The 15,623-nt window shown below is 36.0% G+C and overlaps 1 protein-coding gene across 1 annotated transcript in view; it reads right to left on the reverse strand.

Moving 5' to 3' along the window:
• Positions 1-15,623, reverse strand: part of LOC149777678 (uncharacterized) — a 72,023-nt gene that overhangs the window by 54,545 nt on the left and 1,855 nt on the right. Inside the window, exons 2-4 of the mRNA XM_089938722.1 lie at positions 11,289-13,113; positions 9,321-9,402; positions 2,420-2,512 (exon numbers count right to left, since the gene is read on the reverse strand). Of these exons, the coding sequence (XP_089794848.1) occupies positions 2,420-2,512; positions 9,321-9,402; positions 11,289-13,091 (1,978 nt within the window). The 5' untranslated portion in view covers positions 13,092-13,113. The remainder of the gene's footprint in view (positions 1-2,419; positions 2,513-9,320; positions 9,403-11,288; positions 13,114-15,623) is intronic.

A 15,623-nucleotide genomic window follows, 5' to 3' on the forward strand; every position in this document is an offset into this window, starting at 1 on the left:
CGCGGTCAAAAGCATTTGCCATCTGGAGGAAATTCTTGTTTCATGCATACCTAGTTGAAAGATCATTAAGTCTCTGAGTATTGCACTGCAGTGAAAAAAGCTTCTCATCCTGCCAATAAATCTACTAACAGCTTTGATTTTCAGGGCTCCCTGGGCAGCTAAATTGAATGTGTGCACAACAGTCATACATGGGCAACATCCTGCTTCTGACGCAACCATATTTAAAGCATTGTCAGTTACGAGTGAAGGATTAGATGGAACTCACCGTTCATCAACAACTGACAACAATAATATTTAAAGCATTGTCAGTTACAAGTGAAGGATTGGATGGAACTCACCATTCATCAACAACTGACAACAATATTTGCACCTCTGCATCTCTAAGATAGAGCCCCAGATTGTAATTGATAACTGTCGGCTATTAATGCAACTTGAGATGCTAGGAACAAGCATGGCTTTATGTCCTCTTAGAGAAGACTTTTTGAGATGCTGCAACATATTACAGATGAAGCACTGGTACCATATTTAAGAATCTGTTGTCCGACACAACATTGTATGCATGCAAGACATGAATGCTGAAATTGGCCATGGCAAACATATAACCTTGTGGCCTTTGGTGATGAAGATTTGTATTTAGTCAGTGCACCTAGCACACCTGCAATTTTTTTCTTACTCACCTAAAAGATTCATCAGTTTTTAACGGAATCTTTGGCTGTGGTGCCTGGGGTTTTTTGTCACTTGTGGTATAGGACTGATGGTGACAATGTAAACGAGATGAGAGGTTTGTCGTACCAAACATCACTTTTATTGCTGCTAAACTCCCTTTTTAGTGAATATTATTCCACACAGAATTCTTGACCCTACTTAGAAGCCACCATGATGGTAATAGAAGACAGTCAAGTGATGGGCGTGATGACGAAGAATCATTAGTTAAAGGAAACAGATGGTTATATCTCTACTTTCAAATGCAAGTTACCAACCATTTTCTTGTCAAAAGTAATTTCAATTCTTAGATATATATCAATGGCATCTTTACTTTGGTATGACAAGGTATTAATAAATCAACCATCGTTTGAAATACTCGTGATCTGGGGCAAGCATAACAATGTCTGGCTGGCCACAAATATAAAATTCCCCGTCTCTCAGCTTCAGCCATATGTAGCTCATAAAGATGTATGATAGTTCATTGAAAAAGAAAATAATGGCATTTAGATTACTTCAATGCGAATACCAATAAGAAATCAAGGACTATGTGTGCAAATAAATTTCTCAAGTAACAAACCTTATCTCTTATTATATGTTTATCTAATAAGCCAATGTATATTAAACCATAACATTTTCATGGCTATGACCCAATTTTTTTCAAACTTGCATTGGGTACCTGTGATTCTTTAGGGTAGTGGAGAAGTGTACTGTGTTCAGTATAGTGAGGACAGGAATAATAAACTAATAAACTCACTCATCCGTTGGAGAAGTGCTTGGGAAATCTTTTCTTGGTATTAGGACACAGGAAAGTGAAATCAATTATTAGCAGCTGACATCTAGCAAAGATCCCAGTCCCCATTGTGGTGATTTCATGCTTTTATAGTTACCAAATTTTTAATTCTCTAAAGACCTGACCACCACATTATTCTCCTTACCAATCACTATTTAAATTTGTGAGCAATGACAACAGAAGTGTAATCAACATGCCAAGTTAAAGGGTGTTCAATAAGCACCAGCAGTGCTGACAACCAGGTAATATTGCCAGTCTATTGCTGACAACCAGGCAATATTGCCAGTCTATTGCTGACAACCAGGTAATATTGCCAGTCTATTGCTGACAACCAGGCAATATTGCAAGTATATTGCTGACAACCAGGTAATATTGCTGACAACTAGGTAATATTGCCAGTCTATTGCTGACAACCAGGTAATATTGTCAGTCTAAATCTGCCAGAGCAACCAGCTCTTTTGCTTCACCCTGTTATCTCCATCAGGGAAGAATCATCAAAATCCATGCTATCTTAAAATCTTTACCTGCTACTTTTAATTTTATGGAATGCCCTGCATTTGAACCAACCAACATGCATTTGAACCAACCAACATGCACTTGAACCAACCAACATGCATTTGATGTTGACTGCTCTAGGTTTAGTTGCTCCTTTTATGAAGGGAAGCTTTGGTTAATAACTCAAGGGTCCCAAATAAATTAATTCTGTTATGGAATAATATTCACTAAAAAGGGAGTTTACCACTGGGATCTAATTAGGGCACCTTAAGGGGACTGTCAGTTGGAAAGTCAAAACTATAATTTTCACCTGTATTGGACGCAAGTCCTGCATTACTGCAACTTTTGTCAAGTCTGGTTCAATTTTTGCACAACTATTTTTATGATTACAGTACTAATAATTAAAGAATCACTTTCACTACTCCCTACCTAATCCACAGTTATCACAGAGAACAATTTCATTGGGTTTCTCCGAGACCTCACCAAGACACAGGCAACACATGGTCTCCCCATCTTTAGCACCTGAAACAGATCCAGTATACTTCCGATCACATAAACTGTACGTGAAGTAATCCAGAAAAAAAAAAACCATTGTAAATCCAACATTTCTAAAGTCAAAGCTGCTTATCCAAAGCAGTGAAATAGTCCCTAAATATTTTAAATTCTAAACGTTGTCTAAAAACCTGTAAACAATGCAATCTATATCTGTTTACTGATCTATGAATTTATTGCAAAAAATAAAAGGTTTTCATGCATTGTTGTAAACCTGACAAGAAAATAGGAAACGTAAAATTTCAGGTAGCAAATACTTTCATGGATATGTACCACACTGGATATGATGTGGCCTTGACCCTGGAAACGTGAACCAAACTTTGGAAATGGAGTCAACTTAATCTGTGTTATGTTGGATTTACAAGGTTTTTCTCTAAAATAGATAGGTTAGTAGCATTCATTCTTATAGGCATGATTTACAAAAATATTTGGAAAGACATCAACGATAAAAATAATTTATGAATTTTTATATTGCACCCCTATCCATATAGAGACTGCATTGCCAACCATATATTCTTTTCTCCCTCTTTTAAGACGACTGCCCTGGTGACCATATTGGAAATGAGATCGACACTATTCTAATTAAGGAACAATTAAACATCACAAGTCTATTTTGAATGAAAACTTGTGTCGAGATGACCATCCAGTAGCAATAACAGGATTTTCAAGATGGGTGTCATATTAGACATCAGATTGGTACCAAGTTCACTAAGGAAAGATGGGTGTCATATTAGATGTCAGACTGGTGCCAAGTTCACTAAGGAAAGATGGGTGTAATATTAGATGTCAGACTGGTACCAAGTTCACTAAGGAAAGATGGGTGTCATATTAGACATCAGACTGGTACCAAGTTCACTAAGGCAAGATGGGTGTCATATTAGACATCAGACTGGTACCAAGTTCATAAGGCAAGATGGGTGTCATATTAGACATCAGACTGGTACCAAGTTCACTAAGGCAAGATGGGTGTCATATTAGACATCAGACTGGTACCAAGTTCACTAAGGAAAGATGGGTGTCGTATTAGACACCAGACTGGTACCAAGTTCACTAAGGAAAGATAGGTGTCATATTAGACATTAGACTGGTACAAAGTTCTCTAAGGACCATAGGATGAATGTGTGTGTAAAGTTTCAAGGCTTTTCCTGTAGTTTAGGCAAAGCAGCATTAACAAACTTGTGCTGTCAAGCAGACGACATATAGACGAAAGATCATCCCATAAGCTCTTCTAGTTTACAATAAGTAAAGGTAATAATAACATAGTCCCATATATTATAAAAAATTTCACATTTCTAACCAACTCTTGTTCATAATTTTTATATCTATCGATATAATGAAATTAGGCAATGAAAGCCGACTATTTATGATGTACCAATAGCAGGCTTTTCTTTCCATGTTTCTCGGTATTGTTAGATCATACTGCATGGAGAAAGTGATTCTTTTCATTTGACAAACTTTTGCGTTTTTTACGAACTTTGAAATTCATTAACTGCATGAGAATGATTCCTTAGCTATGATAGTTACAAGGAAGAATAATGGAGAATGTGCTGATGGAAAAAGGGCAACAACTGCATCAAAAGTGGACCTGAAAAGACAAAACCTTTGAAAGGCACGCATATAGGTAAAATATAATTTTTTCGGCATATTTACCAACATTTGTGACGTTCATGAAAAGAAAAGTATGCTCTGCCAAAGCTAGTACTTCCTGAAAGACCGAAGATAATCACTCAATCAAAATCAGAAAATTCAAATATGCAAAACCCACATTTAAAAATGTACACAATGGCAATTTTCTGAAAGCAAACTGATTGTCTCTTAACGCTGTATGTGTCCAAAGAAAAGCGGATGAGTATCCTGCATAAGTGGGTTCTTTGTAGATTTCTGGAATGTTCGATCTAAATGGAAGTTGGAATTTATAAACTTATGACCAGTACTAAATAAATCAGACAGCCTGACACCTTGGGCCCTCTAAGTTTAGATTAGGCTTGTCCTGTATTCTAAGTAAGGTGCCTGTTGGGTTTGTTGGAGAAATTTTTTTTAATTTGCTCGAGGAAACTTTGATCGCACTGATGAAATGTGTAAATCTATTTTGATGATATCGATGTACCTGCCACGTTGCTATCTAAATCACGGTGTTGCATATTGTTTCGTACAATCTAATTGTCAGTCATATATATATATATATATATATAAAATATTATTTTGTACTATATGTAAGACCAAGAGTTAAATAGTAATCAGATCACCACTGTGACTATGTGAAATTGAGATGATTTTGTACCCCCATACCTCCTGACATGGTCGTGTCTAGAAAAGACACAATTTTTTAGCATATGCCCGTTACATGTAGCCTCTATAAATGGTAAAGTGTCATGATTCGAGCTGATGTTAAATTATCCCCTGGGCAGTTTAAATAGTGGCAATTAACAGCAAAGAGGTTATGTATAAATTAACATTTCATATATTACTTAACTGTCTGACAATAGCAAGTGAGATGTGTTTGAAGGCTGCAATGGGTAAGCCCATTGTTCTAGTTTGCACAGGTAGGATCAGGAAATGGAACAACTATTTAATAGATGCTAGATGCATATACAATAACAAATTATTACACACCATGGCCTTGAAATGAGTATGTTTAAGCCATATGTATTATATTTTTGACCAGTTTGTGAACAGCGACATTTTATTGAAGTCGGATTTTACTGCACATATAGAATGCAAAGTATGACCATTCTCTTGGCTGATGGAGTTTTACTGTGTGAAGCTGTCCAGTGAAAAAAAAAGTATGAGAAAAATAGGGGTTGGGTGGTCACATGCTATTACTTCTTTGTTCATACTGCAAGCAACACATCGACTTAAGTCAACTCGATTCTGACCAGGATTCACTCTGTGAATCCAGCAGAGAAGTTTTAACACCATGACCATCCAATCCCTAGTGATGAACACTAATGACACTTGCATTACCTTCAAACTCCTTTGAACCCGATTGAATCTATATTCGAATTGTAGCTATTGCAACGTTGTATAACAATACTGAAAAAGGGGATATTTTGATCATGTGGAAATTGGGAGTCATAGTTTGTGAGTTTATGTAATTCATCAGCCCAGGTCCCCGTGTCTAAAAAATATTTTCATTAAGCACTGATGGCATGGGAAGTCTTACCCTCGAAAAGGTAGCAATGCAGTGTGTAGACAGTGTACTACTGCTATTAAAGGGTAGCAATGCTATGCATAGACAATGTATTACTGCTATTTTAAAAGATAGCAATACAATGGGTAGACAGTGTATTACTGCTTTTAAATGGTAACAATACAATGTGATGACAGTGTACTACTGCTTTTAAAGGGTAGCAATACAATGGGTGGACAGTACTACTGCTATTAAAGGGTAGCAACGCAATGAGTAGACAGTGTACTACTGCTATTAAAAAGTAGCAATGCAATGTGTAGACAGTGTATTACTGCTTTGAAAGGTAGTAATGTAATGGGTGGACAGTGTATTACTGCTATTGAAGGGTAGCAATGCAATAGGTGGACAGTGTACTACTGCTATTAAAAAGTAGCAATGCAATGTGTAGCTAGTGTATTACTACTTTTAAAGGTAGCAATGCAATGGGTGGACAGTGTACTACTGCTACTGAAGGGTAGCAATGCAATAGGTGGACAGTGTACTACTGCTTTTAAAGGGTAGCAATGCAATGTGTAGACTGTGTATTACTGCATTTAAAGAGTAAATGAACCAGTAAATGGCAACCAATTATGCATCAGGGTTGCAGAGCTTTAGTTGTTACAAGCAACATCACACATGAATTTAACTATCACAAACCACAGCTTAAATAAAAATTGGGACTTAAGAAAAACCCATAAAAGACTCTGTCAGGACCAGTAGTCAATGTACACACCAAACCACATCAAAACATTTTGTTAACAATGATGCTTACACAGATCTGCTGCAGAGGAGCAAAAAGAATTCAACTAAATAAAATGCCCTTTTTCTGACTGTTTTCAAAACAATTCTAAAAATCTTCAGACATTAATGAATGTTTTAATACTCACTTAAATTTACAAAAATGGATGCTATAAAATTAGGGGAATGAAAGGTACTACTCCCTTTTTCACATCACTGGATTTTCATCTACTAATTCCTTCCTCACCAATATCATGGGGACTGCAACATACTTCTCACACAGCCAGAGATTTCACAAGGGTTGTGCAACTAGCGAGTACCACCAAGCATCTAAAAGCTGGCCATACTTTACAGGTACAAATGTACACCAACCAATATCACTGTATGGTTTATCAATTGCATAAGTAGGGAGAATTAGGTTGTAAACTTGTCTGACTTATGGTCATTGATGAAATCAAAGTGATAAAATCCAAACCCTTCCTGTCCCTCTTCAAACAAACATGTTGCTATTAATTTGTTTTGAACAAGAAATAAAAGCTTGGATTAATGTCTATCAAACAGAAAATGGGTACTATACATTTTAATTCTTTCACACATCACCAAATTAGTTCTGCACACAAAACAGCACAGGAAGGTGAGTCAGCTTATCTCTTCGTTTTGACAGCAACGACACGTAATGAAACTCGCCTCTCAACTCCCTCACTTGTTGAACTGCAGCGGCAATCCAATATGATGTTGAAGTAATTTTGATAACCATATGAATTTCAGCCCTAACTGTATGTTGTCTACATCAACAGACTAGTGAGGCAGAATTACACAATAAAAATACCATTACACAACCTGAATCCATCAAAGGGATAAGCCGACTCTCCTGTGTTGTTGCTCTCAATCTGTGATCAAAGTTGGCAGGGATATGGGATTAATTGTGTAAAATGAATTGTTCGTCTTCCGACTGGCTTTTGATGCTGTAACTGTAAATTTTCATGATTTAAAACACATCAGATAAATTGACAGTACACAAATAGTCTCATTTTTTCACACACTAGAACAAATTTTGTTGGTAAAAACTGTCATATACCATACAGATAAAGACCAACAATACTACAGTGTTTCAATAAAACTGAACAATAAATAGTGTGTGAAGTACGTTATTGGCCCCAGTGATCATTGCCTTTGTCGAAAATAACTATTGTATACACCATGCTGTAAGTTTTAGAATAAAAATTAACAGTCAATCTTCAATGCTGAACTCACACATTAGCTGAATTAAGTGTTTGGACTTTTATAGTTTATTTCGTGAGCACAGACTAAACTGCACTCTAAATGGTCTGAAGTAAGCCAGATCCAAAACCAGAATATACAGATGAAAATTGGGGAAAAAAAAAAGACCGACATAGAAACTGAAGATTTGATTTGCAATTTTCTGCAAGAATATTGTATTATCAAATCATGGAATTATATGTAAGGTTTGCAGAGCTATGCTGGTTCAAAACGGAGTCAGACTAATGGACAGAAAATATCACTACTATACAACTCAAAATTGCATGCAGGCAAATTAGAAGCAAATATTAAAACTTCTGATTCAAAAACTAAAAGGACTCTCACAAAAGATTGCTCTTAAAAAACAACAAAACAGGTGATATGGAATGAAAATGAAAAAAAATCTATGATCACTACATCCACTTTTTACAATGTTGTTAAAATGTAGAAATTTCCTTTCATTGGTGCTTTCAAATGACAGGGGACATAACTCTTGTAAAAGATTTTATGAAATGCAAGAAAAATTTATTCAAGGTTTCTTCATTATACAGATAGCCAGTAGATGAAAATTCTCAAATCCAATTGCCTACTCATCAAGTAAAATCCACCTGCTCAGTCATTATGTAAAATACACTTGCCCAGTCATCAAGTAAAATACACTTGCCAGTCATCAAGTAAAATACAAGAATCCAGTATCAAGTTTTCACTCGCCTAGAATAAACTCCAACTCAACCAGCCATTATAGAAATATAAAAGATGATGTTAGGCTCCTAATTTTGATTATGTGGAAGGTTTTATGAAACTTATTCTGTGATACAACATCAGCTGTAAATATTTGCCAACGGAGACCAGTACGTTCTCCACTTGATAAGCATTTATTAGTATTGAAGACAGTGAGAATAAAGTGCCTGTATGAACTTGATATAAACAAATTAAAAACTTATTGTAGAAAGCATGGACTTCCAATTAAGTCAGATGTTCCTAAACGAATATCGTTTCGTTCAAGAGAAAGGCATTTCATCCCTATCAGCATTTTTACAACTGGCATGTGAATCTGCAACCCGGGATAGTTTATTTGGTTAGAATCATACCTCCTGTACAAGGGAGTTATGGATGTTGGAAGTCAAACTACTTCATAGTTTTATCATCAAAGTAGTGCATGCTGATTTTGGTGTATGTGTAACAATTCCCTGTAAAATCAGAAGAAAGTGTTGGATGGAAAGAAATCAAATGACACAACACCCCATAAAAACGGCAGAGAGGGCAAGAAATTTTTCCCAATCTCATCAACACAAAGCTGCATTCCAAATTTCATTAAAATCCAGTGATTCACAACTGACAGGACTACTCTAGGACTCCACCAGCTTTGTCATGCAGATCCCCAAAGCACTCAACTTGTTCCAGTTTTAACCAGGACCAATCACGGTACTGACATGTTTCAGTTATTATCCCCAAAAATGGAGGCAATTATTGTATTTATCTTTGGTGATTACCAGTGGGGTTCTAAAGGAATGTAAACAGTTTAAACTGATTAGAAGCTAAATCTAGATATGAGCACAAAGTAACAATTAATCCTGCACAACAATAAACAGGCGTGTTAAGTTTAGATACCTCTATGCATGTCTTTGAATAAGGCCCAGTACTCAGAGTTGTCTTCATACACAAGAAGGCATCTCTCTTTATTGTCCTCAATCTGAAAAATGTAAATATTGTCAAATTTTGTTATCTAAATAAAAAAATAAATAAATTAAAGAACTTTATTGCCAGAGCTGAATGAAAGTGCAGTGTATGCCCATAGAGTGTTTAATAGTCCTATATGTACGGTATGGTTGACAGGACATTAATGACCATGGCATTGTCCATTTGTCAGGGTACATGGTTTAGAAGTAAATTTAGTGTGCAAAACCCATTATTTCGTGTTAGCTCTACCATGACCTTGACCTCTGACCTTGAGAACCATCAATCAATAGGTTTCTTTTTTTTATATGTACCTTAAATGCAATTTTTCCAAAGTTTAGTCAAAAAACCTAATTAGTAAAAAGGTTGTTCTGCCATACCCATTTTCTCTGTGTCACAATAACCCTGACCTTTGACCTCATAATCAACAGGCGATTTTCAAAATCTAAAGTGGCAGCCATCCAGGGAGTTTATTCATTCTGCAAATAATATCCTTTGTAGCAAACAATCAGCTTCTTCCTTACCAAGATGTGCAAATCATCCACGTACTCTGACAGAGACACATGGTATGTACCTGAAATTTCTGTGATGCAATTATTTCCCCCACCGCCAACCGCAGTAAACTTGAGCTTTGATTTATTGACCACAAAACTGATAAAAGAGTTTCTTCCTTATCTCAAGTGCAAGTTACCCAAAAATTTTTGGCATTTGTATGTGGTGGAGAAACGATTGTGCAGAAACCATTTTTTTCTTCTTTGAGTCAGTGACCTTTCTTTTTAACCTCAAACTCAATCCAGTTCTTCCGTATCCAAAGTGCAAGCCAGGATCTCCATAGGATTTAGGACTCCTTCTTTGGAAAAAGTTGCAGTTCCATTTACAATGAATATACAAAGTACTACTATGGAAAGGTTTATGAAAGGCATCAATAATATCATGCAGTTGTGAATGATACAAAAAGTTACATGAAAATGGATTATGTTATAGCTCATTTTAGATTACGTAATTCCTGTCTTGCACTTATGGATTGCAGAACGGTGATTCTTGTTAAATTTTCTGTTCTAAAAAACAAAACAGGTGTGTGATTTAGATTTTTAACGTAGCTTTGACAACTTTCTAGTCATATCACTATGATGTCTGCAGTGTTACAGTTTAAAGTGATGTCTAGCACTGGGGCATCATGCCACAGACATGTAGCATGATGTCCCACCTAGTCACATTGTCCTGACACCAGGCCAACCAGTCCTAACACTAACCTCACAAAAAGGGAGAGGGGGGCATTAATGAGTACACAGTATATGTTTCAAACAAAAAAGCATATTAAATAGACACTTTAGATTTTTCCAATTTCAAAATAAAATGAGAAAAATAAACTAAATATTCCAATTATATCGTTGTTTCAAAAGAGTGTGAAGAAGCTTGTACAAAAAGAATTTTGTTGAATGCTATCTCTCCTACAATGGCATTAAAACAAAAAACTTTGCAAAGTGCAAAGTCAATAAAGCAAGAATAGTAGATTGATGTAACCTATATTTGCTTATGATAAGTGATACATTCCAGGATGAATACACAAATCAAGTTTCATAATTACACTTACAAGAGTATCAGAAATACCGAGCCAAGCAAAAATCTCATAAGCAATCAGAGCAGAATGAAAAAGTAGATCACTGTGACCTCCATTTTCCAAGTAAGCAGAACCCTTTAAGATGACTGAACCCATTAGAAGTTTCATTGCTGTACATACAACAGTCTTAAAGAAACTTAGCTAACTTTGATCCCTGTACCAATATTGACAACAATGCCACCATCAGAAATGATACATGTGTCTTACCTATGCTTTTCAGGCAAGACAAACATTCTTTTATCAACATTTTAAAAGGATAAAAAGTAAATATGAATAAAAACCTTCAATATCTTCCCAACATAGTAGAGGCCATCATGCCATCTTGCCAGCACTTCTTGGCCTCTGCTGAATATATGACGTCTGCTTCCACATTTAAAGGATGAAGGTTTTGAAAATGTTAACAATGATTCGTCTTTTTGCAACAAATTCCCTGTAATATTAGGCGGGGACAAATCTTGATTTGAGGAATTGGAAGCCTCTGAGGTAGGTGAAGTTGTTTCAAGAGGTGGTGTCAGGGTGGGCGGAGTGAGTGGTGGTGAAATGTCCCCTAGTGCCTCATCACAGAGTGGCTTTGGATCAAGATTTCCGCTTGGCTGATGACTGGATGCACAAGCTTCTTGCATATCCTGGGAAACCTTTTCGACATGGGACTGTTTGGATTCCTGCTTTATTTTTAACATTTCAATTGCATCATCTAACGACATTCTTGGCCTGCCTCTTTTTATAGTCTTTTGTTCAGTCTTTTGTAAATGCCAGGAACTATTGTTGCCATGGGGTCCACTCTGCAACATCCCATTTGATGACAGCAGCAAATTACTAGTGGGCTCAAAATTTTTATTCTCATCACTGTGTTGTATCAGAGTATTAAAGAGTAATGTTGTTTTCATTTTACTATTCACAGTGTCATGCTCTAGTGGAGTGTACAAGCCATTTCCACAACTATTTTTCGAACAGGATTTTGGTGAGTTGCCAACTCGGGCATGTGCAAGTCTAGGAGAAGACCGAAGTGGCGACTGTATTCTATCTATATTTTCGGCTTTTGGTGAATTGCAAATATTGTTGTGTTTAACTGTCGCCTGAGATTTAGGACTAGAAGGTATCAAACTTGTACTAGCCTTATTCCTAGGAGACTGACGTAGAGAATAAGAAGGAGAATTTAACAATGTTCCCTGTCGACTTAGAGTAGATCTGGGTGAGACAGATGGAGAGTGGCTTGAATTACGAGTTTCCTTTGTTACTAGGTCCCTAAAACTGAAGTCTGCATTATGTAAATGTATATCTTTTTTAACACTTTTTGAGAATTTTTCTCTTCCTGCACTACAAAGCTTGTTGAATATGTCCCCTTGTTTGGCTTTAACTTTACCCTTGGTGGCACTAAAACTGTTAGGTGAAATGACACGCCTTTTTTTGGCACATGGTTCAACATTATTCTCATGCTCTTCTCTTTCTCCTTTCCTCTTAAATTTTCCCAGCTTTCCCCTCCTTGTAACTGCCATTTCTATCGGCAGCATACATTTTGAAGCTCCATTCAAAGAGGATGGAGAGAAACTGATCAATGAAGTTTTCTTCGCATCAAAAGTATTCTTACTTGCATGCTGATTTGCAAAACTGCACGAGCTCTGTCCCTTTGCAGAATTAGTATTTTCTTTTGGATACTGTTGAGATAATTTTTGTTGAGAAAATTGTTTTGCTAAGTTCCCTTGCAAAGATCTGTGGAATTTATTAGAGAAGACGGCTCCATTGGGAATCTTCCCACCTTTGAACATCTCCAGCGATTTTCTGAGCGATTTTTTCAAATCAGGGCCGACTCTCGACTTGGACCTACTGGCAGTGTCCAAAGAAATTTTATTGGCAGAAGCTATCTTCCTGGGTTTTAGAGACGCAAGGGGGGATTTCAACATATAAGAGGGACTAACTGGCGAGTCATTTCTAGGTGAAACAACACTTCTTTTTCTTGGGGAGTCACCTACAGTGTTTAGCGAGTGGTGAGAATTATTAAGTTGTTTTATAAATTCATCCTGAAAAGAGCTCGCGAATCTCTTGGAGTACACCGCTCCATTCATCGTCTTTCCACCATTAAACATTCTCTTTGCACTGCTTCTGCTGCTGAAATAGAAGAAAAGATCTCATTATCAAATGCAACATTGCATTTTAATGTCAGAAATAAAGGTGTCAACGGGTATCCAGGTACTCAGGGTACCTGCTCGTTCATAATTACCCAGGTAATAAAACTGGCTATAAGGTACACGCTCAGTTCATGTTAAAAAAAAAATGATCTTCATATCGTCGATGTGAGCGACCATTTGGCTATGTACTCAAACAGTTCCTTTATATTCTATGTACAGTAACTGTACATGACACGTTTCAAAGAAAACAGTTTTCTTGAATTTGAAACCTTTTATCACATATTAATTATTGTTTGATACACGCTTATATAGTAGACCATACTATATTGAAAAAAAAAAAACATGGCCCCAAATATTATCAAGTGGAACGGGTTTTATCGATGCAACTCATGACTGAAAAATGTTAGAGCAGAGGGATTTTGTTAAACTGAAGAATATGTTGCATCAGGAAAAGGACAAATCAATAGCGCTTTACAAATTTTGAAAGAGGAATTCTACAGTAATATAAAACCGCAATCAGAATTCACGGACTTGACTTTATGACATGTAAGCGAAAGTTATACCGTTTTCTTACTGGTTTCAAGATCAAGTGGACTTCAAGTGGAAAATAAATTTTTTAAAAAAAGTATATATTAAAACATGAATTAAAGAAATAATAGTTGTTATTACAGCATTAATAATTACTGTCACTGGAGGACTGAAAATTACCCCAGGTTGCTATCATTACAGTCAAGAAGTGGTCATGAATCAGCAAATTCTTTTAATGGTTAAATGTTTTGGCTGTTGAGCCAACCCGAGTATTACCAACACTGTTGAGCTAACCGGAGTATTACCAAAACTGTTGAGCTAACCCAAGTATTACCAACACCCTGATGAGGTACAATACATGCTCCATGTGCAAATGGACAAATCACTCATCTACTCAAGTCAATTAGTATGTTTACTGTCAAAGCAGTCTTTGCATTAACCCTGGAGGTTTTTGTCGTTTTCACCTGAAATTCAAGTAGGAAACACAGTTTGAAAGCTATTTCTAAAATAATCCTAAGAAAGCAACTTCCAGGTGATTTTCCAATAATATAATGCCTAGTTGTGTTAGAAACATCCTTTTTCATTGGCTATTTGGCTCGCACACAAGCAGAAGGGTAAAAGTTGGAGTGGTTTTTTTTTTTTGTTTTGCTTAACGGACCTATTATTTTTGTATCAAGACCACTCTTTATTCCAAATGCCCATCTTATCCATTTTGCAAAGGTTCATCTGTCTGTTTGCAGTTGATACCGGTCTGCCTTAGATCTGAGACCAAAAAGTCTAAAATCTGGACAAAAAATCGTATTCCGACCACGGGCGAATTTTGGGTGGTTAAAAAAATGAGGTTTTTCTCTCTGTATTTTGTAGTGCAACTAGAACTTCCAGATTATTTGGTATCATTGTAGAGCTACATCTGTCTACCTTTCTATAATACCACCCACTTTAGTGTATCATACATGACCAATAAATTTAGTTATTACCGTACAGTTATTCTAGCATGTCATGCAAAAAATAAATCTTTTCAAAAACCAAGTTAGAAATTGAATCAGAATACATGCAGACTGGGACCTACCATCGGGAATTGTTTTGTGCCATATTTAAGCATTGTTGTTTTAGCTAAATATTCATTGATTTTTTTGGTCTAATACATGTGAAATTCTCAAAGGACATGCTGTTTCTCCCTGTGGTGTGCGTTATTCCCCCGACAATGTGCCCCCACTTCTTATTATGGTCAGCTATGCCCAAACTGCACAACAGCTAAAGGTTAGACTCAAGCCGATTCGACATACTTCAAAGAAACCACCTGTTCTACAGTGAGTGAAAGCACTAGCAATTGAAATAAACAATGCCCTTTTTTTGTTATAACAATGCCTCGTTATTGGTTATTTAATTTTAGTGTTCAAAGACTTTAATCTCTCTATTACTAAAAATGTAGCTATTTTCAAAACCTTTTCCAATTATCTATCTATACCCATCAATATGTTGTTGCTTTTCTAACTATTTGCATTTAAACCCTTCCTTTTTGTTTTATCTACATCTCTATCTACATAGATTATTTACCTCTACTTTTCTGATTATCAGCATATGATTTTATGGTGCATAAGTAGATAAAAAACAAAACAACGTATTTGTAAAATAAAGTTAAGATGATTTCTTCAAAATATCCCTCATCTAATTTGACAACAGTTTTTAATGATGGTATGTTTTGGGGCAAGCTGACTTTTATCAAATTAAAAAAAGCCATAGGTCCTTCATTGATTTCAATCAATAACAACAATTTCTTAAATTTCATAATTAGTTCAGGCTTTAGTACAATGAATAAGTCATAATTTTTAAAAACAAAAATATCTGTGCCATCTAATTTTTAGAACCAAAAGCCAACTACAATGTATTTATTCATCTCTCTCTTACAGTTAAAAATTGTCATTAATGCTTTATAAATAGCTAATCTCATGGTTGGGTTTT

This window comes from Sinohyriopsis cumingii, chromosome 17 (assembly GCF_028554795.1).
Source record: "Sinohyriopsis cumingii isolate HCF-2022 chromosome 17, ASM2855479v2, whole genome shotgun sequence".
In the NCBI taxonomy this organism is placed as follows: Eukaryota; Metazoa; Mollusca; class Bivalvia; order Unionida; family Unionidae; genus Sinohyriopsis; species Sinohyriopsis cumingii.